This window comes from Indicator indicator (genome assembly GCF_027791375.1).
Source record: "Indicator indicator isolate 239-I01 chromosome W unlocalized genomic scaffold, UM_Iind_1.1 iindW_random_scaffold_134, whole genome shotgun sequence".
Classification (NCBI taxonomy): Eukaryota; Metazoa; Chordata; class Aves; order Piciformes; family Indicatoridae; genus Indicator; species Indicator indicator.
The window spans coordinates 1-27836 of NW_026539078.1; the positions used below are offsets into that span (position 1 = coordinate 1).

Below are 27836 nucleotides of genomic sequence, written 5' to 3' on the forward strand. Positions count from 1 at the left end.
ATGAAGAGCAAACCCCAGATGTGTGTTTAGGATCTTAGTGTGTCCTGTCACGGGCGAACAAACATGTCTAATGCATGAGCCTGTCCAGCGAAGTTACATATATATAGTTTCACTATATACGTCCGCAAACCCACAACTATCTCAGCTCCCTTTTTCCCAGAAGAAGACTGTCTCTTTCACAGTAGTTTAAAAAGCGCGCTAGAAAAGTTGCGCGTTCTGATGCACTCAGCGAGACCTGACGCTCCTTCCTGTTGTAGCCTGACCGACCCTGAGCTTCATGCAAGTCCCAAACAAGTTTTACTGGTGAGAATTGGTATCTTCCATCTTTGAGATTTCACCAAACGACGGCAGGCAAACTCAATTAACTTATATAACTACTCCACTCCGGCCGAATAGCCACTACATGCGATGGAACTCGCAAGCCTCACGAGGCTGCACGGCTTACGTTATAAATGCTTATAGAGTTTTGGGTACACACACAGGCCATTTAGCACATACCATACACAATAAGAGACAAAGCACATAACCAACCACACAACAAAACCAACAAAGAAACCCCGAAAGTGCGTGCAGTCTTAGACCATTCAGCAGAATTAATAAAAACCATTTGCTATATTTCTACAAGAAATGAAAGTACAGAATAAAATCTTTAGCTCCAGTGCGCTCTACTGAAGAAATCCTCTCCACTGTCATCAAAGAGACACGTGAGGGCATTCCTGTAATCACAATGCGAGCATAAGTAAACATATATATTCAACAGCTCAAGCGTGTCCTCTCGCTGTCAGTATAGGAGACTGGGGACCACAGGAGAATTCTTTTGATTTAGATGACAATCTCATTAGAGTAATCGCGAAAATAACCCAATCAGAGGGTAACAATCTTGACTTAACAAACAATGCACAAGTTATTATGGGTCCATGGCTATTGCTGATAGAGAAGTCCTTGTCTTTTCTTACATGGTATAAGGAGCGAACGTTATATACCAAGCGTGTTTTCTCATTGACCAAGAGGTGCACACTAAATGATGATAGAAATCCAGAAGTTGAGTCTCCGCTCCCCAAATCACTTCAACGGCCTCAATAAGCCATCTATCTAGAGTAACCCAGCATGATCTAACCTTATCACATCACGTAAGAGCTCTTCAGGACTCTCCCAAGCAGCACAGATAATTATTATTCAAATCTTCATGTGCATGGAGTCCCATGAATGGCAATATTAACCAGCACTACAACAACTAATCTCCGAGAGTACAATCCTCCAAACCATATCAATACTCGGAGGTAAGACACAATAGATGAGAATAACGTGGTTGACATATTTCGCACCTACTTTTATATGTTTTATCTATTCTGCTTAAGATCGACAATAAAAGCCTAGAAGGCAAACAGGCCTGGCGCTCAACTAATTTATTTGGATCACAGAACCTTGTTTTGCAACAACCGCGGGTCTTGGTAGAGGCGTACACAGTTGTTAAAAAATGCGTATATGAATTCGTTAGTCTTTTAGTTAACTTTTTCAAATTCTAACTTATGACTCCCAACCTCATCATTCTGTAAACAAGGGATTAGAAACGTGGATTTGGCTCCTAGCTTTTTGTGTGGGTGGTTGATTCCCCCCCCTCATAAAAATATGGTTGAAACTAAGTACTTTTATATGCAACATAGGCTATTGAAACCCGCTTTTTCCTAATAGCAGCGTCCTGTGCGCCCTAAAGGAAGAAGATGATAAAATGTGTTGTCTAGAAAAAATTCACAGGACAATTCATTGGGGTTTGATCAGAACTCCGACGATAACATAAGTAATTGCGAATACTCCTACATTCCAAATGGCAGTGCCCCACTTAAAAAGCACTTTGGACAGCCTGTATAAAACTTTATCCTACAACTTGACAAGCAATCGAAAAGAGCAATTCTTAATATTATATTTTTTCCGGCTTCCTGAGCTGTTGGCATTTATTGTTTCCACCACGAATCTTTTTTGAGATCATCTGTTAGAAGCGCTCCAGGTATATTACAAAGCAGTGTTCGGTATTCACCAACAGTGGGCAAATCCAGACTAGTACAATAAGCAGAGACTGTGGAAGGGCTCTCTTTGTGTTGTGTGGAAGCTGAAAGCAGAAGGAAAATGTGGTAAATCAAAACTTGTTCTGAGAAGTTCTCAGTATTCTGCATGGTGCAGCAGTGTTGCTTTAGGTTGAATTGTTCTGTTAACACTTTAATAGCTCCAACAAAGCTTTTAAGCCACCACATCGTGGATTAAAGATCTTCTGACAGTAACATAAGGGGTTCTTGTCTTTGTGTTACAAGGGGTCAGATATAGAGGAATAAAGATAATTTCGTTTATTCTATATACAAAAAAAAAAACTTTGTTTTTTAATATGAGTTATGTTATTCCTTTTAGAAACTCTGTAGTTTTCAGTAGTGCCAAAAGAGATCATTGAGACAAGACATGCGACAAATCATTAACACTATCTCAATGCAGGTAGAAAAAACCATATGTGGAGAGTCACTAATGAAAACATGTGCTGGCGCTCATGATATGTATTCTAAAAAACTTGAGATTTTTTATTTTGCACTTAGTACAGAAATTTTCAGTAGATATAGACTAAGCTATCCAAATGTTGAATAAAGGAAGGCTGCATGGTATTATAACGAACAGTGAGATCGCGTAATTGACAGACTGTCCGTTATAGCTTTTTTCCTTCCAAATTCCAAGCAGAAAAAGTGAACGACTGTAAATAAGTCACTATTGGAGTGCCCCGTTCTGGAAATCGAAAAAAGCAAAATAGATACTGAAATGATGTGCAGCGAATGACCTTCCCTAATGAACACTGTCCATTCTGCATTTCAGAAGCCAAACACGACAACTGGGAGTCTTCCAGAGACAACTAGTACTACATACCATAAGTACTCCCGCAAACTCTGTTCACCTTTCATGTAGCAAGTTGGAGCGCAGACAACCAAATTCATCATATGCTCGTAAGGCTTTTACTGGCTGGCTAGTGAGCTAAACTGCTTATAACAACAACTATGTATCTCTGCTTCTAAATGCGCTAACACACCGACTTCTACTACGAGACCACGCGGCGATGATACAGGAGGTCAGGCACAGACCCCCCCCTGAGACGAAGTGAGGCCCCTTATGGGAAAGGTCCCCTTTGGGGGGAAGCAAAGGGAGCATTAGCGAGCGGTCTGAGTAGCTCTTTATACCAGTTGGATACGACATAAGTATAACTTCTCTAGTGCAATTTTTCATCATAGATTGTAGACTTTAACTTGTGCGCGAGAGCTAATCTAGCACTCGTACGACTACACCTATCTCAGCTCATGGTACCTAACCTCGTGCCCTTACACACTCCCACTGCACGAACACCCACACATGTTACATACCCGCTCATGACGACAAAAATCATGAAGAAAACTAAGCACATAAAATATTTCAAGATACGAATTTCAAACATAGTTCTTTTGGATACACCTACTTATCTTCCTTGAGAAAAGAGTCTCAATTCCTTAGAGACACTCACCACGATGCCTGTTTGTACATGATATAACAAAGAGCAATTCCTTAGGCATACCCATACCACCACACCGCATAACTACCTTAGACCACCGACTTTTGTCTCTTTCTCTTGAGACACGCATGGCCAACACCTCGAATCTTTATAATGACACCTACACACTCCCATATGCTTGTTTGGAATCTACTGAACTCCACCTCTATCCTGACCTTTCTCACACATAGTACACCTGTCTAGTTAAGTTATCATATAAATAAAAACCTAACCTTCTCAACGTTAAACATCCTACTCCCTCACAATTAGTTATAATTTCATTCGCTTTTCTTTCTCTAATCCTAGACTCAAAAACCAAGTAATCTACATCGCCACTCAACACTTGAAACACAATGAAGTTGTTTATTATTGTACTGCTCTGCAAAGAGCAGATGCAATAATAGATACCTGCCACAAAAAACCCTACAATGTTAAAATTCTTTCGGGGGCCCGCCTAGACAAATACCATCACCATCCTGATTTACAATGTATAACTACCTAACAAAGACCATACATTTCCAGCATTCACTCCTCACAAACTCAATCAATCAATCCCCTTAAACTTAATATATTGCTACCTTCAAAACGAGACAATGACAAAGTCTATACATCATATATAGCGAGTAGCGCGCGAGTCTTCTGACACCAACACGCTCTGAATATCATCTCACCAATCCCCCGATCAATAACTGTGCGCGAAGAGAGAGCGGTGAGCCGAACGTGTTTCATACTAATAAATTTCCCCGACTCGCGCCGAATCCTAGAACAGCTACTACCAAACTATCAGAGCCACTTTTACAAGCACATCCATAGAGAATCATCACGATCTAATCAACAACACTAGAGAGAGCATTGGTACTTAGAAAGTGTCATTCCTTTTTGGCGAAACAGCAAATTAATCTCAGGCGGCCAGAGCGTCACGACATCTCAGCGCACAAACAACTGCGTCTCTTTATAAGACAACCTGATTACGATTCAACACACGACATACCTCATAAACCTATCTGCGCGACTGGGCAGCGACGTCCAAATTCAGCGCTCTGATAACTCCTCCCCTATAGTGTTTTTCTCTTTCTCGTAACTCTGAGCGCAGAGCTGCTTCTTTCATGCTCTTGCTAAGCACCGATGGACAAATCGTTGCTATAAAGACAGAGTTTATCCCCAATCTTATTACTCCTATCATCTTTTTGAGGCTTTTAGTAGCACTTTGCTTGTTCGCTGAGAAAGAAGCTAGCTCACGGCATAGATCTCATAAGAGAGAGCAAAACCAGTTATTATCGCGACTATACACTGCTGAGCGAGAGAGCCCTGAAATACACGCAGTTGTAATGAACACGCGATTCTGAAAGAGTATTTTAAGCCGGCAGCATAGGAGCATCAACTGACTTAAAATCCTTAACAGGCGCGAAAAAATACTACTACAATCAAATGCTCTTAAGGCATCACTCTACTTATAAGCGTAACGCAGTTATCACAGACCCAAAGTCATAACATTTATTAGCCATATCCCCCATAACCAAATCGAGCTCTCCATCTCCAATCACAGCATCCACCAATCTGCGAGTAACATCTGTCATCTGCTCTCCTTATTGCTTCCGTCTGAGATTGTTCGCTAACTATACCAATTATTATCTCACCTAATATACTTCACACTAAACAAAACCACAGTCCAACAGCCCTACTAGTACAGTACGCGCGCCGGACGGCACTGTATTAAGAAACAATTCCTAGTCCAGCAGGACCACTTGCGTAGTCTCGTACGAACCAAGTAACGTCGAGATACACTTTGGTCATATGCGCGAGCGAGTATCATTCTCTCTCTTACGCGCGCGGACGACACAGGACTTTTTTATATGCCCCTAACCAGCCTCAGAGTTCCACAATTCTTCCCTCTCAACCCCCCAAATGTCAGCGCGCCGACCAAACTAAAAAGGAAATGGGTATTTTTGAGATGCGCGCGAGCACGCTAACACTAAGACACCCTAACTGCGACCTTTTGATCTCTCAGAGATCTCGGTGTCTGGAGCGATAAGTCTTCTACACCTATGACTACTGTAATCAAGCAGTGCGTTCCACACAAATCGAGAGTCTCATTCGTTCACATAAACAAGCAAACCCATTAGCTAAAATTCATCTATACCCATTAAATCTTACAATAAGAGAGGTAGCACTCCGCGTTGGACCCACAGAGAGCAGGTGCTAACTGAAAGAATTACCTACCCATAAAATTAAACTACATATCATAGAGGAGCTAGCAACATCAAACTATGTTGCAATTAAAAAGTGGTAAAGAACAAACATTATTCTACCAATCAGCGCAAATAGTACCATGACTCTCATAGCGCTAAAATGGAATTCAGAGATTTTTGGTCTTAGCTTTATCATGTGTCAGGCATCTGAAATTCTAAAATACGAACATTAAGTGGGTTAATCCTCAAGGCCTACAAAATTAAGTAAGCCACAACATATGCAACACAAATATCTTAGTATACCGAAGAGTTTCCTAAAAATTAATCAGATGTATTTATTCAGTCAATGTAATTCAGAAAAACAAACATACTGGTGCCTTGCAAACAACCTGAATAGTACTTTGTTTAAGTTCAATCGGGGAGGTAAATCAAAAAAAAAGAAGAGAAAGAAAAAAATAAAATAAAAGTAACCCCCCTTTTTTGTTTTCCCCCCCCCATGATAGATTACCTGTTTAGAGTAGTATATTTTAGATCGACCGATTTCCAGCACTGAAGTAAAAGTCGACTTCTGTAATTCTGTTTTAGTAAAATTATGGTTCCAAATTGATTGGTTTTTTCCGTTGAATAAAAGTTTGCTACAGTGTCACTTAATTCCAACTCATGCCTAAAGTTTCTACCGGGCACCAAGAATATCAATAGGCGAAAGAGATACTATGGACTAATAACTCTCGGGCGGGTACAATACTCAAGGGGCTACACCACTCAAGTAAAACTCACACACATCAGTACTCATTTCTGTTTTTACATATTACGTCTTATCGACTATCTGCCTCTCCTTCAAAACAAAACCGAACCCAGTGATTAATAGAAGGTTGCTCGAAACACGACAAATATACACCATCCCTCAGCAGCTCTCACTCCTAATAAACACTTTTGTGTCTCTACTATCTCTACAAAATAGGTGTGATGGGTTTCACAGAATCCAGACAAAAATGGTATACGAAGTCGTGGCGAATAGACGACAGACATCTGGGATCACCGTATCCAACGAATTCCTCTATGCGAAACGGTTGGCAACAGGAAATAGACAAATACCAGGCCAAAGGGCGTTAGTGTTGAAAGCTCGCAATAACAATGAGCGCAATGCGTTCCAGGGCTCGCTAGCCACGCCATCTCTATACCTAAGCCTCGTTTTCCTGCGCGATGCCCCTGATCGCAACAATAGAAGACTCCCCCTTCACGCCTGCGTAGCAGACCCCGCAATCACCACATGTCCCCCCACCCGTATATTATCTCTTTTCTAAGCATTGGCGAGAAGGCTATGGACCCTTCCATCTGTCAGTCTTCTCTAGCGCTAAAAGCGCTGGCCCCAGCTAGAGAGTCTCTCAGCCTCTCCCTACATAAAAGACGAGCATTCTCGTCCCCCTACCTCATCCTCTTATCCTTCTACTGGAGTTCTATCTCCATTACGTTTCCCCGTCCCTCTTGAACTAGGGAAATTCAGAACTGCGGACACAAACAGCCCATTACCGCGAGCGTGGTAGTGCAGCATCAGACTATGAGGGAGTATCACCTCATCCCTTGAACCTGCGTCAGTCACACTCTTCATGGCGACTAGCACAACTTGCCAGGATAACCAGATTTTGTTATCCTTGTGAGCCAACAAGCAGACCACACCTCATATAGCGTGAATTGATGGAACCAGCTACACACAGCAGCGCCTTACTCGCGGGAACCTATCTCTCTGAACGGCAAGCTGGGTTTTCTGAGCGAATGGATTGGTGCTTTCCACAGCGCTCAAGCCTTACGTCCAGCTAAACAATGGGTGACATGAGTGGGTTTAATCAACTTCACGCGCTCGCACTTATGTGCGCACGGACAACACTTATGCCATCGCTTGCTCAATTGAAATCATTAGTTCCCAACTTTCACTCCAGCCCGTACCTGTGACCCTCAGAATGAGCTGCACAGCTGTATGGGTGTCAGCTACTTCAGCCCACCTATTATGGTAGTGTGCGATCTCAGCTAGGGCAAAACACCTTTGGAAGCTGAGGTCCCACGCAGGGTACAACACACACACATATACACATACTCACACACGGTTTGACAAGGTCTGTTTTTTGAACAAAGGACTGGACCTAATACCATATCCTGGGGGAATCCACTGGCCAAAGGCGTTCCACACAGTCAAAACTGCACTGGTTGATCGACAACCATATGGGTATCGTGTCCTTAAGCAAAGAATATAGTGAATATATTAATATGATGTACTGGAGTGAATTGTGGGGGGTGCAGTGTGGAATTTGACGGGGAGGTTGTATTGGATATAAAAGTAGATTAAATGAGGGGGTAAAAGAAGTAGGGGGGGATTGTTTGTGTGATGTGGGGTAATTGGGATAGTTTGGAAAAGTTTGGGTGTTTAATGGGAGGGATTAGGAAGGTGTTGAAGGGTTGTGGATAATATTGAGTTTGTGGTAATTTATGTTGGTGAAGGAATGATAAGGGAATGGGTGTGGGGGTGGAAGTGTGGGGGGAAGGGTGGGGAATGAGGGAGTAAGGGGGGGTTTGGGTGTGGGATGAGGGAAGGGTTAAATGAGATTATGGTGAATAGGGGATAATGGTAAGGGATGTTTGGTGTTGTATAGATGGATGATAGAGGGGGGGTGTGTTATGTTGGTTAGTGGTGGGGGGGTATGAGGGTGTTTTTAGTTAAATGAAAAAGGTGGTGGTGTGGAATAATGAAGAATTAGGATGAAAATGTAGGTGTAATAAGTATGTTGTAGGATATTTGATGATATAGGGATAAGGAGAGGTGAAGGATAGTGGGGATAGATAAGATGGATGATGGGAAATATGGGGGAAGGGGGAGGGGAAAGAGGTGGGTAGTTTGTTGAAAAGGAGGGTAGGTATATTGAATGGAAATATTTTATTAAAAGAGGGAAGGTTAATGATGAATCGTGTTGTGTTTTAAAGTATTCCTTGCTTTTTCCTGATGAATCTTAAGTAAAGCAGTCCCTTTTCAGTTCCTTCCTTGTATCCTAAATGACACTGGAACACATATATCATAGTCTGAAGAATTTATTTATATGAATAGGAGAGAGGATACTAAAAAGTAATGGAACTCTAAATACTGAAGAGTATTTCACATTCCTTTAGTTAGGTTTTTTAAAGCAAAATAATTTCTTTTTTAAGTTTAAGGTATGATAAAAATAGCATCATTACTAAACATCTAGTGCTTTAAAGATTTTTTTAATATATATATATACACACACACTTATTTTTTCTTTTAAAAAGTAGATCCCAAATAACATGTGACAATTATAATTTCCAAGAAACTAAGTTTGAATGTTTCTACTTGGTTAAAGTGGATTTTTGTGTTCCTTATGTCTTGTATTCTCTGTGCTGGTATGGTGTGTCCAAGCATTATTCTTCCGTCAGTATTTAATTTGTATTTTTGCAGTGTTAGTTTAAATAAAGAAGTACCATGTATTGCATAATCTGCAACGTATTTGAAAATAACCTGAGAGCTAAATATGATCTTGATATTCATACTGGATTGATGCTTTAATCCTGATTGAATGGCTTTTATTGAGCATTTACATTTGCTGTTCAAGTGTTTAAACTTTAAATGGCATCTGTGACACTGAAGCTACTTAAAGGAAGTGTCTTGCTCACCTGGTCAAACACCCATTCCTCACTGCATTTTGCCAATTCAATCCATTTTAGATATAACCTCGGGTATGGTGAAAGACCCACCAGACGTCTTGGACAGGCAAAAATGCCTTGACGCCCTGGCTGCTCTACGCCACGCTAAGTGGTTCCAGGTTCGGAACATCATTTTACTTTCTTTTTGTGGCCTTATGAGAGATTCATTCAGTTGCAACATAAACATTTAACTGTGTGAAAACCCTCAGCATTATTCATGCTAGCACTTAATCTTTTTCTGGCCCCTAAATTTAAATGTAGAAGGTTGAGTATGGAGGAACTGCTTTATGCAGCTATTGTTCATTTGACATGATTTTAATTTTTTTTTTTTTGATCATTGAGAAGGTGATGTTGAAAGCTTGACTTGCTTTGGGTGATCATGTTGTATATTTGTTGTATTTTGCATAAGGCTGCAGAGTAATTTTAAATAGTGGTATATGTGTTTAAAACTTTTTCCTATTTCTTTAGGTTTATTAAGTATAGGGAATGAAAGGCAAGAAGCAACTATTTGGTTTAGTGACTTTGCATTCTGGCAAAGGCACAATACAGAAGCCAAACAGATTCCCTTGACCTTTCAGTCTCTATACCTATTTCTTAGACCTTTATTATTTTTATTTCTAATAATGAAAGATACTGTATTTATTGTTACAAGTGAACATAGGTCAAAGTGTACAGGTCATCAAGAAATACTATTCTAGTATAGCCTGTGCACTTTGACTTCTGCCACCTTAAATTACTAATCCTGTATAAAATACTGCTGTAAATGGCAGCTCATGGAATAAAGTTGTAGAATGATTGGTTTTAATTTTGTATCTGAGCTTCCATTGAACAGTGCTGTTTTAGTCTTTCATCAAGTCCTATTTGCTGTAGGTGCTGGGATTAATTTGATTTTGTATTGCTCTCAAGGCTAGAGCTAATGGCCTGCAGTCCTGTGTGGTTATCATACGTATTCTTCGTAACCTCTGTCAACGAGTTCCAACTTGGTCTGATTTTCCAAGCTGGGTGAGTAATGTTCTTTTGGACTGGGTTTTTTTAATGCACATAATACTGCAAGTAAAGCATAGGAAAGCATTACAACAGTTTTTTAAAATGTAGACTTTTTCAAGGACTACTATACTATTTTGTTTGGGTGTAGGGGGGAGTTATTTTTTCCCCAACAAAATGATCCAGATACTCCTGAAAATTTAATTTTTCTAAGGTTTTGTCATTTGGAACTGCATTTTATGTACTACACTTCATGAAAGATACACTGTTCAAATATAGCTTAAAAGAAGCTAAAAAGTATGTAAGTGCCCTCAATATCACTATCATACCAAAGCTGCCAAAGAATAAACCCTGGCATACATTTAGAATAGCATACTTTGAACTATGGTAACACGCATCAAGCACATAGATGAAGAACAAGGAATGTTGTTTCGAGTGGTTGGCCATTGGAATGGGCTGCCCAGGGAGGTGGTGGAGTCACCATCCCTAGAGGTGTTCAAGAGGGGATTGGACGTGGCACTTGGTGCCATGGTTTAGATAGTCATGAGGTTTAGGGTGACAGGTTGGACTCGATGGTCTTTGAGGTCTCTTCCAACCTTCTTGATTATATGATTCTATGATTCTATGATTCTATGATTCTTATTTCTCATAATATCTATTCTAATGCACAGCCAGAAGGGAAGAGAGATGTGGAACAGTGTGTCAAGCCTAGCTGCGTCTCAGTCCTCTCCAAAAATGCTTCCTGGCTTGCTCCTGGTACCTAATGCATTGCCGGTGACATGAATCAATGCTGAAATTTGTGTAGTCAGTTGTTCTTTTGGCCTGTTGGCAAAGTCTTACTGACAAAAACAATGACAGAATGAAAATGGTGATTTTAAAGATACATAATTTCTGACAGTCATAGATGAAATTTCATAGATGGAAGAAATATATTTTTCTGGATACAGAACTTCTCCTGACCTGTATGCTTGAAGGCTGTTACAAGCTAAAGAGATCACAGAGCTTTTAAAAATAGAGCCTAAGTAGTTGTAATTATAGAAAATATTAGGAAGTCTAAACACAGACACTAGTATATATACTAGTCTTTACACTCTATATACCTAAAAATAAAAGCTAAATTGGAAGAATTTTGTTGAGTTCCTACCAGTTAGAAGGAACTCATATTCAAAGTTAATTTTTTTTTCAAACTTGAAATCCAGCCTTTTGTGCACATAAATACCAAGGCATCATCACTCACATTTTCTTACAATTAAGTTGCAGACTTTTGTGTTTTGTATGAGGATCCAAAAGAACTAGACTTGAATAAATGAAATAACATCTACTTTTTTCTTTCCTGCTATATTTTGTTTCATACGTGAAAACAACTAAATTACTGTTTCTAAAACTGAGTGATATAGTGGGAGTATGGAAATACCATGCTAATGAACTGAAATTTGTCAGTTAAACTGAGATAAAATAGAAAAGAATGGGCACTCTTAGTGAAGGACTGTGTAATCAACACTGCCTATAATTACTTGCATGCATTAGAATAGACATTTACTCTTGGAAAATAAAAATAAAAGGCAATTTGAACAACTAAACTCAAGGGAGGAACCAAACTACAAACTCCTCAAAAGAACTCGACCAAAAAGCAAGAGACACACATTGTTTGAAAATGAAAATTGCCAAACAGGTGATATTGAAGCATCCATTTAATGCTGAAAACGCTATGGAAAGCTATTCTTTATTTTTGAAAATATATTTTATATTTTTTCTGGAAAAAAATGGAATCTAATAAAAGGAAACAATAGAAATATCCACAGGAAAAAAAATATTTGAAATACAGCTAATTATTTAAACTATTTTAGCTAATATCAAATAATGTATAAACTTTAGAAAACCTGTTAATCATCAAGGATTCTTTTACATTTGTTTAACATCTGAGTTAGTGTTAACTTATATCTAGGAAAAACGTTGCTGTGAACTTGTTTTGCTAAATTGAAGAACTAATAACCACTTAAATGTTACAAGGCCATTACATTTTTGATGCTTTATGTTTCTGTGTTCTTTTATAAAAAAAGATGTTTTCTGCAGCATCCTGTTAATTTCATTAGATAAATCAAATTAATTATTTCCTACTCTCATACTCTGTGCTGTTTATTCATGTGTCTGACAGATTCATGTGTCTCAAAAATGGCTGGAGAATGGCTGCATATGTAGGCTACTACTGTATACATTTCTATAAAATTTTTGGACAATTTGTGATGAGAAACAGCATATCATTATCGGTACTTAATATTAATCTTGCAGCAGTGTGGCAGTTTAGGCTGGATGCCCCCTGCCACTGCTACATGAGATACACCTCTGGTGTCCTGGGTGCCCACCCAGAGGGGTGGACACAGGAAATGGCGTATTTCTACCCATAAATCCTGCGCCCTATAAGGCCATCTGCAGAGTCATTCTCTTCCTCTTTCTTCCCTCTGCTCCCATGGGAGATGTCCTCTCTTATCGGGTAATGCCAGGGGAGTATCCTCAAGGCCTCTTAGGCCTGTCTAGGCCTAATGCCAGGAGGAGAATGGAGGGGGGGCAGTCTCAGACCTGGCCAGCCTGAGACTTGCCTAGCAGTAGGAGGGGGGGGAAGGAAGAGCCCTGAGGGATTGGGTAGACCCTCAGGTGAGAGGAAGGGAGGACTGGGAAGCTTTTGGGAATTCTGTGAGGAGGTTCTGTATGCTTTAGGATGTTCTTTTCCACTATGCTTTGTAGTTTGTAGTTTTCTGTAGCTTCACCAATTCGTTTTTCCATTTAAACTTTTTCCATCACTCTCCAATCCGTTTGCGTGTGTCATTCTTTTGTCCCTTTCAGGGCAAGAGATGTTCTGGCTGGCCTCAAACCAGCACAAGCAGCTGTCTTTTCATTCATCATTATAAAATATCTTACTTTTTTCCACTTTAACTGAAAGCATTGTGATGTGTAGCGTTCTTCAAAATTCCAATATCAAAAGTTGCATTAAAACAGTGGTAGTTTTTTTTCTGTTTTCTTTTAATAAATCTTTTAAATTGGTTGTATTTTCTTATTGTTGGTCTAGGCTATGGAGTTGCTTGTGGAAAAAGCAATTAGCAGTGCTACTGGACCACAGAGTCCTGGGGATGCACTGAGAAGAGTTTTTGAATGTATATCTTCAGGAATCATCCTTAAAGGCGAGTTATATTTGAGCAGTGTCTGTATACTTACCCTTAACTAATGTAAAATCTGTAATCTTGGTTGAAATAAGGTAGAGGTGTGCTACTAAATAGCCTAACCATTGTAGGTGGTCCTGGCCTTCTGGACCCTTGTGAGAAAGATCCTTTTGATACACTTGCTGTAATGACAGATCAGCAATGAGAGGATATCACTTCAAGCGCACAGGTAAGGAAAAATATATGTGAAGTAACTAAATTTGGCTGGGTTTTTTTGGCTTTTTGTGGCTTTTTTTTTTAATGGAGCTATATGGTGGACATGAATTTTCCTTTCTTAGAATATAGTCTGGTATTTGAAATGATCAGTCTTAAGCTAGACAATGAAAACATCACAAAAGAGGATGCTTTATAGCGTTCATTTTTGCACTAAAATTTATGTATTTTCCTGAAAAGTTTGAAGCACTTCCATCTATATATATATCTATAAAGATGCTCACACTACGGCAATATGCTATTAGATTTAAAATTACGCTAGCATTTAATATTGTATAAATAAATCTATGTATGTTTAATTTTTAACATTTATTGTATCCACTTACAGAGTTTCCCTTCACACTTGCAGCTTAAGAGGTTTACTGTCCCTACCTCTTCTTTTGATCCTTTGGTAAAGATTACTAATGCATAATGGGACATGTGACAAACTGCTTCAGCAGCTAAAACATATGTATATTATTTTTAAGCTAAAATGATGTACTTTGTACAGAAGCAGCAAATATGATATACACATTTTATTGTATTGACTTTGGGGGAAGAAAGAGGGGATAATGAGCTAAGTACTTGACAAAGTACTTAAAATTGACGTTTGATTCTAAGAAAAATATCTTCTTTCTACTGTTTTTCTAGCTTGCACTGAGACTCCTTGCATACCGTCAAATACACAAAGTTTTGGGAATGGATCCATTACCACAGATGAATCAACGCTTCAACGTCCATAATAATCGTAAAAGGAGAAGGGACAGCGATGGGGTTGATGGATTTGAAGCAGAGGGAAAAAAAGACAAAAAAGATTATAATAACTTTTAAAAATGTTTGTCATCAGTGCTAAGATGGAAGGTGATCAAAATTCCATTTATTGCCTTGCTTTTATATAGTCATCATAATGTCTGTTTAAAATATCCAAACCCAACATGGTAATTAGATTTGGAAGAGAACAACCTAGCTCTTCTGTGAGATTCTGAATTTTAATATATGTTCTGTATCAGAGAAATTATGAATGGAAGGACTGCAAGTGGAAACTTGTCAGTGGAAAAAATATTTTGAGGTTTTTTCCTCATAACATTTTCTTTAACTGTGTTGCTAACTTTTCTTTTTTGGTCTTCTTTTTATTAAGTGCATTGTCTTCTTATCTTGACTATTCAATGCAACATTTGTGCTTTTGTTGCTATGTGTATTTTGACTTTTTATTTAGAATGTTTTTTGTTTGCCTTTGACATTAGTTGCATACATTACTTTGTGTTAGATAGCATAAGCTGTTCCCCTCCCAATTTATATTTTACAGAACTTTATTTTGTAAAGCGAGACTGCAGGATTATGTGGGAGAGGTTTCCTAAATGTGAAGGGATTACAGCTCATAATTATCCTGCCATTTAAGTAGTCGGAATTAAATGTTTTTGCCAATCTTGTGGCATTTTCCTTAGTGTGCTATAACAGTGTAATTAAGAAAATTTCAGTTAATCTAATCAAGTTTGCTGTTATTTGTTCATTAGCAGTATAAAAGTTAATATATAGTATGGTCTTGCAACTATTTTAAAGCAACTGCATAACTGATCAAAGTTTCACATGATACTTTTTGTTTTAATAGAAAAGCTTTGAAAACTATCATTTTAGGTTAAGTGTGCAGGTCTTTGTATGTTTGACTTTGTGACATAGCAAGGCCAAAAAATAACTTTCTGAATTTTTTTTCTCAACATACAAGCAGAAGCAGGCATTTCCCATTTAGACAAAGTTAGTAGTTCTTTTCAGTCAACTTTGTTGATATGATATTAATGCCTCTCAGCCCTTAAAATAAATGTTAAGCATATCAGTGTCTGTGAGGTTATTCCTTTATAGCTATTCCTCTATAAACTTTCTGATTTTCTTTTTCAAATTGAAATTTTAAGAAGTCACATATTACTGAATAAGTGATGCTTATTGAAGAAAAAAAACAAACAGAAAATTATTTGATGTGGCCACAGTGTATGCTTATGTCTATTTCAATAAACTAAATGTAGCAGTGGTGTAGTAAAGTTAGATCATACTGTAGATGTATGCTCTGGTCCATAGGTGTGATTTGTTGTTACAGCACTACAATGGAATACACAAATAAAAACTAAAATGTATCAAATTACTAAAATTCATTATACGCTGGAAATTGGAGTTTCAGTCATTCTGTTCAATGTGTATTATGCTTTGTTGCAAAACTATAAAATGCACAGATTCACATAGACTAACATGGTAACTACTTTATTAGTGGCTGTAGGAGACTATCTCATGTTACAAAGATCATTTGTTATTTCTAGTACAATTTATTTTAAAAAATCCTTTTGTTCCATTTTGACATTGAATTTATCTTTAACCTTTTTAATAAATGGCTCTTGGGAGTAGGGGAATATTTTTGTTTGCAACACTTACTGCTAACAGCATGGAATAAACATACAATATATTAGAAAAACAGGAGTCTTAAAAAACTTAATACAGTGTACTTCAAGCATCAGAATGCAATTTCAAAAGGAGTCGTCATTAGTTGTTAGCAAATAAAAGGAAAGCTTTCACATTGTAGGAAAGATTTCTTACCAATTTCAGCATCAGAAATACAACACCATGTGTTAAATCTCAAAGTGCCAGACACTGTAGTCATAATACACAAAAGAGAAATGTCCACAGCAAGAATTTTCTGCTCAGTGCTTGCTTTAGAAGAACAATTTGGTAAAATTAGAGCTGTTCTGTTTTGAAGCTTTTTCAAGTTTCAACTTGTCTTCCTAGTTTTTTAGTATGTCCTGTCTCGGAACAATGTAGTTTCATGTGGATTCCTGTATAGAGGCATTGGTAGAAATGCAGCTCTGCTGGATACAGTCCATCAACTTCTTGCCCTATTATAGAATTCTATATGAACTGTTAATCTTATAGAGCTATTGAATGTGATGGGTTCATGTTGGGAACTAAAGTAATCTGACTATTCAAATTATGTGCTTTGGTTAACAATAACTAACTTGTTTAGAACAAATAGCTGATTGCCGAAGCCTGTAACCTAGAGATGAGTGAACTTAGGCCGAACTATTTTTTAGTCATGAGAAGAATGGCCAGGAGGAGTTTTGCATTACACTGATATATTGTAACTGAGCTAACATAATAAGATTGTATAAATAATGTTAATGAAGATAGCATGCTTCAAATCAGTGACTGTCATGATCAAAGAAAAGGAATTGTAATTCAAGGAAATTAAGAGAACATTCTACTTGTAGTCAGCAGAAGACAAATTACAGGTGCAGATGGAACAAAAATATTATGAAACTGTGTAAGTAGGCAAAGTCATCTGCACCAAAACTCCAGTCAAGGACTGTAGTTATGCCTGTACATATCGTGCAGTATGTTGATTCCGGAACCTGCTGCTCTCAACACAAAGAGCTGAAATACAAGCTGATAGACAAGTTGTGGAGAGGTGACCACTGCTGCAAGTGGGTCAAATGATCCCAAACCATGGAACCAGTAGCTATTTGAGAGGTTCATACATGCTTTACTTCCCTTTCCCACTGCCTACCAATCCTCAAACCTCAACTGCTTTTCCCATCCGCTTCAGCATTTCGTTATCTCCACGCTCCCATCCTTTCACACATGTTTCCGAGGTACAACAAGATGACCCATCACTTATCACCCCCTGGGTTCCCGCATAGATGCGAAAGCCAGTTAAACATCCTTTAACTACTCCTTTGGGTTCCCACAAAGGACAAATAAATGTGAAAAAAAATTATCACGTGAACATCTTATGTGATAGATGGTAAGGCTTTAAAAAGCACAGGGAAATGACCAAAGGAGCCCCTCTCCAGAGGCACCCAGCTCAAGCTGACCCTGCTGCTGTAACATTCTATTAAATTATTTATTTTTATGAAATTAGATGCTTAAGTTGAATGCCAGCTTTCTCCATATTTATATTTCAGCCATCACCCTATATACCACAGAGGCTTTACCCACTTTGCCTGTTTGATTGCAGCACACGTTTCACATTTGTAAATGACTTCATAGATTCCTACAATGGGTTGGGGGGGTCTCAAAGATCATCTAGTTCCAACCCCCCTGCCGTGGGCAGGGACACCTTCCACTAGACCAGGTTGCTCAAGGCCTTATCCAACCTGGCCTTGAACACCTCCAGGGAGGGGGCATCCACAACCTCTCTGGGCAACCTGTTTCAGTGTCTCACCACCCTCACTGTAAAGAATTTCTTCCTAATAGCCATTCTAAATCTGCCCTTCTAAAGCTTCAGTCCGTTCCCTTTGGTCCTATCTCTATAAGCCCTTGTAAAAAGTCCCTTCCCATTTTTCTTGTAGGCCCCTTTCAGGTACTGGAAGGCTGCTCTAAGGTCTCCCTGGAGCCTTCTCTTCTCCAGGCTGAACAGCCCAAACTCACACAGCCTGTCCCCATAGGAGAGGTGCTCCAGCCCTCTGATCATCTTCATGGCCTCCTCTGGACTCGCTCCAACAGTTTGATGTCTTTCATATAATGGAGTACCAGAACTGGATGCAGTACTCCCATTGGGGTCTCACCAGAGCAGAAGGGAAGAATCACGTCACTCATCCTGATGGTCACACTTCTTTTGATATAGTCCAGGACACGGTTGCCTTCTGGGATGCAAGTGACCATTACTGGCTCATGTTGAGTTTTTCATCAACTGACACCCCTCCATTGGTTTAAGGTGTCTGGCTCCACTGGGAGGGATAAGGGATGGGGGACAGGGCTACCCTCCCCCTGCCCCAGAGGCACAGAGCAACAGAGCAGGCTGGATTGTATATTCTACACCATACTAACATCATGCTCAATGCATGACAGGAAAGGGGTTGCCTGGGGTTTATGGAATTTGTAATATATTCTACAGCTTGTAAAGTTTCCTGTTCCAGGGTTTTTTTTGTGTGGTTTTTTTTCCTGGGTTTCCGGGCTGGGGTTCATCTTTTTTTGATCCGATTTCAGTTTGCATGTGGCAGCGGCTGTTTTCACGTTTCTGTCTGCTGTGTACACTGGTACCTTTTCTTCAGTTTTCTTTGTTTTCCCTTTGTGTAATCTGATATCCCTGCAATAGAATTGTAAATTATCCTTATCTCAACTAGCATCTGGGCCTCTGTCTCCTTTCCTCCTTGCCCACACAGAGGGGAGGGGCAGGGGGGAAAGAGAAACCCCTCTGTTGAAACTGGACTGACAGGGCTCATTTAAAAACAGTCCTTCTCGAGACTGCTCTCGAGCCACTCCTCCCTATATTTGTGCTGGAGATTGCCCCGTCCCAGGTGCATGACCTTGCACTTGGCCTTGTTGAATTTTATGAGGTTGGCTTGGGCCCACCTCTGAAGCCTGTCCAAGTTCCTCCAGATATATCCCTTCCCTCCAGTGTGTCAACCAGACCACACAGTTTGGTGTCATCTGCAAACTTGCTGAGGCTGCCTCAGTCTGTGTCGCTGATGAAGATGCTAAACAGCGCTGGTCCCAGCACTGACCCCTGAGGGACGCCCATTATCGCTGGTCTCCATTTGGACATTGAGCCATTGATCGCAACTCTGAGAGCAGCCATCCAGCCGATTCCTTATCCAGTGAGTGGTCCACCCCTCAAGTCCATGGATCTGCTCCATGACCTTGCCAGGCACAGAGGTCAGACTGACTGGCCTATACTTTCCGGGTTCTTCATTTTGTCCCTTGTTGAAGATGGGGGTGATGTTTCCCCTTTTCCAGTCAGCAGGGACTTCACCAGACTGCCATGACCTTTCAAATATGATAGACATCTGTCTCAGAGGGGAAGAAAGATCCGGGCACATGAGTTGGCAACAGATGGTGTGATGGTTTGAAACTGTCTTTTTAATTTTTCCTTGCAAAGTTCAAAACAGAGAAAGTGAAAGAATGTAAATAAGTCACTATTGGGTGTAAGAAAGCAAAATAACGATTGTTCTAAACACTTCCATTGGATAGATAGAAATGTTTAAGAACTATTACCCAAAACAAAGTAGGCATTCTGCACATTCTGCGTTCGGCAGTGGGGGCAGTTGCTGGGCTGTCTGGCTGCTGTTTCTTCTTCTCTTCTGGCTGAAGATAACACACTGACCTTGGCAGCTAAGTTAACAACTTTCTGCTTAACTAACTCTGCTTCTCTGTCCAGGGGGGTCTGGGGGGAAGCTCCTGGGAGAGAGAGGCCCCTTTGGGAGGGTCCCCTTGGGGGGAAGCAAAGGGAGATCGATTGTGCTTTTTCTGTTGATTGTATATATTTGTGAATGTTGTGAATTTTGTATATTTGTACATATTCATTGCATTTCATTGTAGATTTTAGACTCTGCTTGTAAATACAGCTTTTCATTTGCTTCCAGACTGAGCTAGCCTGGTTATTGTTGGTGGGGGGGGAATTTCAGCTCACACCGACACACTTTTTATTTTTGGCGCTCCAACTCAGGGCTCGATTGCTTGTTTGATTTATTTCTGCTCAGATTAGGAAGCAAAATGAAGCTGTTTTGGATTTTGAGTAATTTTATTTCATCTATTATCGGTGCAATTGTCTACAGATGGGCTGTTACCTGCATGATAGACAAGATTGTGAGATATGTGGCATATAAGTCGTTTCTTTGGGTTAAGAACAAGTTACTGAATGTTGGTGAATTCTGTTGTGGTCTTATTGGGCTAAGAAGCTATGGTAACTCAACTATGGATCTGCTAGCAGACACATTTGAGTTTGTTACTCCTCTTACAACTACAGAGGGTCTTTGGAACCAGTGGTACCCTAGATATCTTGTGCTTGCCTTAATTTTGTTGCTTCTTGGAATAATCATATGGCTACTGATAGCACTGTGTCAAGAAAGACATAAGGCTACTTGCTCTTCCAACTCTGCTGTGAATGTGAAAACCAATCCAGTAAATTTGGTGGCCACTGTAACCAGAAAGCGTAAAGGAGCTGCAGGAGGAGATGCAGATGCTGCAGGAGATGGTGCAGATGGAGATGAGGGTCCTTCTACTCAGGGTCCCTCTGTTAAGAAAGATCCTTCTGATGAGGAAGAGAGGGTTAGCCTTAAAACTCTGGTAGACCTCTTGAGACCCCACATGGATGATGGAGGTGTAGGTCAGGATGTAGACCCTAGTAGATTAGCAACTGCTGGCAGAGCCTCTGAACTCAAGGAAATTCAACGGAGGATTACAACAGGATTATGGGGACAGCGACCTAAGGATGATGATGATGATGATGATGATGAGGATGACATACAGTCAGCTAATGCACCCAGACAGGAAATTAGACATGTGAGGAAGGATTACATCAGAGGAGACAATGAGCCAGTCCTGTCTTGGCTAGCCAGGTGTTTTGATATGGGAGCCCCAGCATTGGTGGTAGGCGACAAGTCGGCCTCTCAGTTGGGGATGCTCTCAAAGGATACAGGCATAGACAGGCATCTAGGCAAGTGCATTGGTAAAGTTTCTCTGTGGGCACGCCTCTTATTGGCAGTCTCGCTGAGGTACCCCAGCAGAGATGATTTACCATGGAACCTAAGCCTTGGACCACAATAGCTGAGGGAATCAAGCGTCTGAGAGAGTTTGCTGTGAGAGAAGTAATGTATGGAGATCATAAGACTCTGAATCCTGATGAAATTCCTGTTGGAACAGGCCTTGCCAAAAAGCTCATTAAGCTTGCTCCTCCTAATTATGCCACTATTCTGGCAAGCAGGATTGTGGCAAGAAATTATGGTGGAGTGCCTCCCACTGTTGGCCATTTCACTGACCAAATGAGGCAATTGGAGGATAGTCTTGCACGTACTTCTTTGGTTTCAGCCATTGAAACTTTGTCTGGAGAAATGAAGAATTGCATGAAAGAGCTGAAGGAGGAATTTAAAACCTCCATATCCAACTTGATGAAGGGGGATGATTCTGATTCCTCTTCCTCCAGATGGATACAAGTTTCAGCTGTTAGGAACAGACGTGCTCCAAGAAGGCCATTCCAGAATAGGTCAAACCAAAACAGACAGCAGAGGCAATCACGTGGCAGTATCTGGATAACTCTGCGTGATCAGTTTGGTGAGAACATGAACAGATGGGATGGTCAACCAACTTCTGATCTTTTCAAGAGGTTACGGGAGCTGCAGAGGGGCAGATCCCGAGGTAGCAATACCAGGAGGGTAGCTGTCGCTTCCTCAGTTTCCCAGAACAGCTCTGATAGCTCCAACAGTGATCCTAATTCTGGTGCTGGACATTGTGCCAGCTGTACATGTGGAGGTAATCCCCACCATTAGGGGTGCCCTGCCTTCCGCCAGGGGGAGGTAAGGGATAATGGAGATAACAGAACCTATTGGGATGTGTTCATCCAGTGGCCTGGCACTTCAAAATTTCAGAAGTACAGGGCCTTGGTTGACACAGGAGCTCAGTGCACCATAATACCATCAAATTATCAAGGGGGAGAATCTATAACTATTCAGGGAGTCACTGGTGGATCTCAAGAGTTGTTTAAGATAGAGGTTGATGTAAGTTTAACTGGGAAGCAGTGGAAGAAACATACTATTGTAACAGGACCTAATGCACCTTGTATTTTGGGAATTGATTTTCTGAGAGAAGGACGTTTTAAAGACCGTAAGGGTTACAAATGGGCTTTTGGAATAGCAACTGTAGAAATTGATGGAGGAAAATTGAAGTTGTCCATTAGACCTGAGCTTTCAGATGAATCTGCAGTTGTGGGACAACATGAGATAGAGGATGTAAAGCTGCCGGCTGCTTCTCAAACTGTGCATCACAGACAATACAGAACCAACCGTGACTCTTTGGTGCCCATTCAAAACTTGATTCGTCAGTTGGAGAGTCAGAAAGTCATCAGCAAAACTCATTCACCTTTCAACAGTCCAATCTGGCCTGTGCGAAAGCAGAATGGAGAATGGCGTCTGACAGTTGATTTCCGTGCCTTGAATGAAGTAACTCCACCCATGAGTGCAGCTGTACCAGACATGATGGAACTCCAATATGAGCTGGAATCCAAGCAGGCCAAATGATATGCTACCATAGACATTGCTAATGCTTTCTTCTCTATTCCCATAGCAGAGGAATGCAGGCCTCAGTTTGCTTTCACCTGGAGAGGCATTCAGTACACATTCAATCGTTTGCCCCAGGGGTGGATTCACAGTTCAACCATCTGCCATGCAGTGATCCATGATGCTTTGGAGAAAGGTGGAGCTCCAGAACACATTCAGTTCATCGATGACATCATCGTCTGGGGTGAGACTGCTGAAGAAGTCTTCGAGAAAGGTAACAAAATCATTGACATTCTCTTGCAAGCTGGTTTCGCTATCAAGCGAGACAAGGTGAAAGGACCTGCCAGAGAAATCCAATTTCTGGGAGTGCGGTGGCAAGGTGGTCGCCGTCACATCCCAATGGATGTGATAAACAGAGTCTCCACCATGGCAAATCCCACCAAGAAGAAAGAAACTCTGCGTTTCTTAGGCATAGTGGGATTTTGGAGACTGCACATTCCTGGATACAGTCAGATTGTGAAACCTCTCTATGATGTGACTCGAAAGAGAAACAGTTTCCAATGGGGTCCTGAGCAACAAGCAGCCTTTGACCAGATCAAGCGAGAGGTAGTCCAAGCAATGGGTCTGGGACCTGTCCGAACTGGTCCAGACATTAAGAACATTCTGTACACGGCCGCGAGTGACAATGGTCCAACCTGGTGCTTATGGCAAAGAGCTCCAGGGGAGACACGAGGACGTCCTCTTGGTTTCTGGGGTCATGGCTACAGAGGTTCAGAGGCAAACTACACTCCAACAGAGAAAGAGATTTTAGCTGCTTATGAAGGAGTGAAAGCTGCTTCTGAAGTGATCGGAACTGAGTCACAACTTCTTCTAGCTCCTAGATTGCCAGTTCTGAATTGGATGTTCAAAGGCAAAGGTTCTTCACCACATCATGCAACAGATGCTACCTGGTCTAAGTGGATGGCTCTGATAACACAGCGAGCTCGAATGGGAAATCTCGAAAGGCCTGGTTTGGTGGAGGTGATCACAAACTGGCCAGAAGGCACAAGCTGTGCAAAACCTCCAGAGGAGAGAGTAACTCGTGCTGAGGAAGCTCCTCCTTACAGTGATCTGTCTGATGATGAAAAGAGATATGCTTTGTTCACAGACGGTTCCTGTTGTCTTGTTGGGAACAAGCGGAGATGGAAATCTGCAGTGTGGAGTCCAACGCGCAGAGTTGCAGAAGTGAGAGATGGAGAAGGAGAATCCAGTCAATTTGCAGAGGTAAAAGCTGTCCAGCTAGCTCTTAACATAGCTGAACGTGAGAGATGGCCAAAGCTTTATCTCTACACCGACTCGTGGATGATAGCCAATGCCTTGTGGGGTTGGCTGAAAGGCTGGAAAAAGAATGGCTGGCAGAGGAAAGGAAAGTCAATCTGGGCTGCAGATCTGTGGCAAGACATTGCTGCTCGCATTGAGAGAATCCCAGTGAAAGTGAGACACATCGATGCTCACATTCCTAAGAGCAAAGCTACTGAGGAACAACAACACGACCATCAGGCAGATCTAGCTGCAAGAGTTTCCCAGGTGGACACCAACTCTGATCCTGATCCTGAGCTTGACTGGAAACACCGAGGTGAGCTGTTCTTAGCTCGGTGGGCCCATGACTCGTCAGGACATCAAGGCAGAGATGCAACCTACCGATGGGCTCGTGACAGATCCATTGACATTTCCATGGATGCTATCACACAAGTCATCCATGACTGTGACATTTGTGCTGCTATTAAGCAGGCAAAGCGGATCAAGCCCTTGTGGTACGGTGACCGATGGTCCAAGTACAAGTATGGTGAAGCCTGGCAGATTGACTACATCACTCTACCTCGTTCTCGATCTGGTAAGCAGTATGTGCTGACTATGGTAGAGGCAAGCACTGGATGGCTGGAAACTTATCCAGTTCCTCATGCAACTGCACGTAACACCATTCTTGGCCTGGAGAGACAAATCCTGTGGAGACACGGAACTCCAGAGAGGATTGAGTCAGACAACGGAACTCATTTCAAGAACAATCTTGTAAAAAAACTGGGCCAAAGAACATGGCATCCAGTGGATATTCCACATTCCCTACTATGCACCAGCTGCAGGGAAGATCGAACGCTACAACGGTTTGCTGAAAACCACTCTCAAAGCAATGGGGGGTGGATCTTTGAAAAACTGGGAGAAACATTTAGCACAAGCAACCTGGTTGGTGAATAGTAGAGGTTCAGTGAATCGAGCTGGACCTGTCCAATCAGATTTGTTGCGAAAGGAAGAAGGTGATAGAGTTCCTGTTATCAGGGAAAAGAATCTGTTAGGAAAAACTGTTTGGGTATTTTCTCCTTCAGGAGAGGCCAAACCTGTCCGAGGGGTGGTTTCTGCTGAAGGTCCTGGTCACACCTATTGGGTGATGCAAGAAAATGGTGAAATTCAGTGTATTCCACAAAGAAATCTAACTTTGGCTGAGAGAGGTTAAATTCAGAGTGCTGCGCAGATACAGCATCGCGCCCAAGATGAGAGTTCATGAGATCTACGGTGCACGAACCCTGAGAGCCCTGAGTCACCTGAGAGTCCCTGTTCCTTTCTTCGCTCCATCTATGAGGAAACAAGCTGTTTGCTGTTCTTCCTGTGATTTGACTCTTTTGAATCATCTACATCTGAAATAGCCGGAATGGACTATGGTCTTTATTCACCTATTGTTGTAGATATTATTTTAGATTAGATAAATGATAGTAGCAGCCAATGGAATTGTTTAGAAGGGGTGGACTGTGATGGTTTGAAACTGTCTTTTTAATTTTTCCTTGCAAAGTTCAAAACAGAGAAAGTGAAAGAATGTAAATAAGTCACTATTGGGTGTAAGAAAGCAAAATAACGATTGTTCTAAACACTTCCATTGGATAGATAGAAATGTTTAAGAACTATTACCCAAAACAAAGTAGGCATTCTGCACATTCTGCGTTCGGAAGTGGGGGCAGTTGCTGGGCTGTCTGGCTGCTGTTTCTTCTTCTCTTCTGGCTGAAGATAACACACTGACCTTGGCAGCTAAGTTAACAACTTTCTGCTTAACTAACTCTGCTTCTCTGTCCAGGGGGGTCTGGGGGGAAGCTCCTGGGAGAGAGAGGCCCCTTTGGGAGGGTCCCCTTGGGGGGAAGCAAAGGGAGATCGATTGTGCTTTTTCTGTTGATTGTATATATTTGTGAATGTTGTGAATTTTGTATATTTGTACATATTCATTGCATTTCATTGTAGATTTTAGACTCTGCTTGTAAATACAGCTTTTCATTTGCTTCCAGACTGAGCTAGCCTGGTTATTGTTGGTGGGGGGGGAATTTCAGCTCACACCGACACAGATGGGAACAGCCTATCCCACAAGGGGAAAAGGGGTTTAGGAAGGGATTTGGCAGGGCTCATTGTCAGGGCTTTAAACTAGATTTGAAGGGGGAAGGGGATGAAACCAGTCTCTCCAGACGGGAGCCTGAGGGTGGTAAGCGAAAATCAGAGGTGAAACCAGCAGCCAAACTGAAGTGCATGTACACTAATGCACGCAGTATGGAAAACAAACAAGAGGAGCTGGAAGCCTTGGTACAGCAGGAAAGTTATGATGTAGTTGCCATCACAGAAATGTGGTGGGATGACTCACATGACTGGAGTGCTATCATCGATGGCTACAAGCTCTTCAGGAGAGATAGGCTAGGGAGAAGGGGTGGAGGGGTGGCCCTGTACATTACAGAGGCTCTAGAAGCCATGGAACTAGAGATAAAGGACGATCGGGTTGAGTGCCTGTGGGTGAGAATTAGTGGGAAGGCCAACAAGGCTGACATCCTGGTTGGAGTCTGTTATAGACCACCCAACCAGGATGAAGAGGTTGATGTATTATTCTATAAGCAGCTGGGGGCTGTCTCAAGATCACCAGCCCTTGTCATTTTGGGAGACTTTAACCTGCCAGATATCTGCTGGGAACTTAACACAGCAGAGAGGAGGCAGTCTAGAAGGTTCTTAGAGTGTATGGAGGATAGCTTCTTAACACAGCTGCTGTGTGAGCCTACCGGGGTGAGGCTTTGCTCGACCTACTCTTTACAAATAGAGAAGGGCTGGTGGGAGATGTGGTGGTTGGAGGATGCCTGGGGTCCAGTGACCATGAGATAATAGATTTCCGGAGGGCGGACTTCAGCTTATTTAAGGAACTAACTCGGAAAATACCTTGGGAAACAGACCTTAAAAACAAAGGAGTCCAGGAAGACTGGACCTGATTCAGGAAAGAAATCTTGAAGGCGCAGGAACAGGCTGTCCCAGTGTCCCCGAAGATGAGCTGATGGGGTAGACAGCCCGCCTGGATGGGCAATGAGCTTCTGAATGAATTAAGGGAAACAAAGAGGGTGTATCACCTTTGGAAAAAAGGGAAGGTTACCCAGGAATTGTTTAAGGATGTTGCTAGGTCACGTAGGAAAAAAATTAGAGAGGCAAAAGCCCATTTAGAACTTAGACTGGCCACTGCTGTGAAGGACAAGAAAAAATGTTTTTATAAATATATTGAGGGCAAAAGGAGGGGCAAGGACAACCTCCACTCTTTATTGGACGTGGAGGGGAATATAGTAACAAAAGGTGAGGAAAAGGCAGAGGTATTTAACGCCTTCTTTGCCTCAATTTTCAATAGTAGGATAGGTTGTCTTCAGGAGAACTGGCCTCCTGAGCTGGCAGGTGTAGTCAGGAAGCAGTATAGTAGCCCTGTAATCCAGGAGGCAGCAGTTAGAGACCTGCTGAGCCACTTGGATCCCCACAAGTCTATGGGACCGAATGGGATCCATCCTAGGGTAATGAGAGAACTGGCAGATGAGCTCACCAAGCTGCTCTCCATCATTTTTCAACAGTCCTGGCTCACTGGAGAGGTCCCAGATGACTGGAAGCGGGCCAACATGATACCCATCCACAAGAAGGTCCGGAATGAGGAGCCAGGGAATTCCAGGCCTGTCAGTCTGACCTCAGTGCCAGGCAAGATTATGGAGCAGGTCATCTTGAG

At 41.5% G+C, this 27836-nt stretch overlaps 1 protein-coding gene across 1 annotated transcript; it reads left to right on the forward strand.

Moving 5' to 3' along the window:
* Window positions 1-6734: 6734 nt before the first annotated feature.
* On the forward strand, window positions 6735-14669 carry LOC128979915 (zinc finger RNA-binding protein-like). The gene is given in 6 exon segments (XM_054398311.1): window positions 6735-7026; window positions 9469-9566; window positions 10354-10449; window positions 13496-13607; window positions 13718-13815; window positions 14490-14669. Coding segments are annotated over 6 exon segments (876 nt in total).
* Window positions 14670-27836: the final 13167 nt, after the last annotated feature.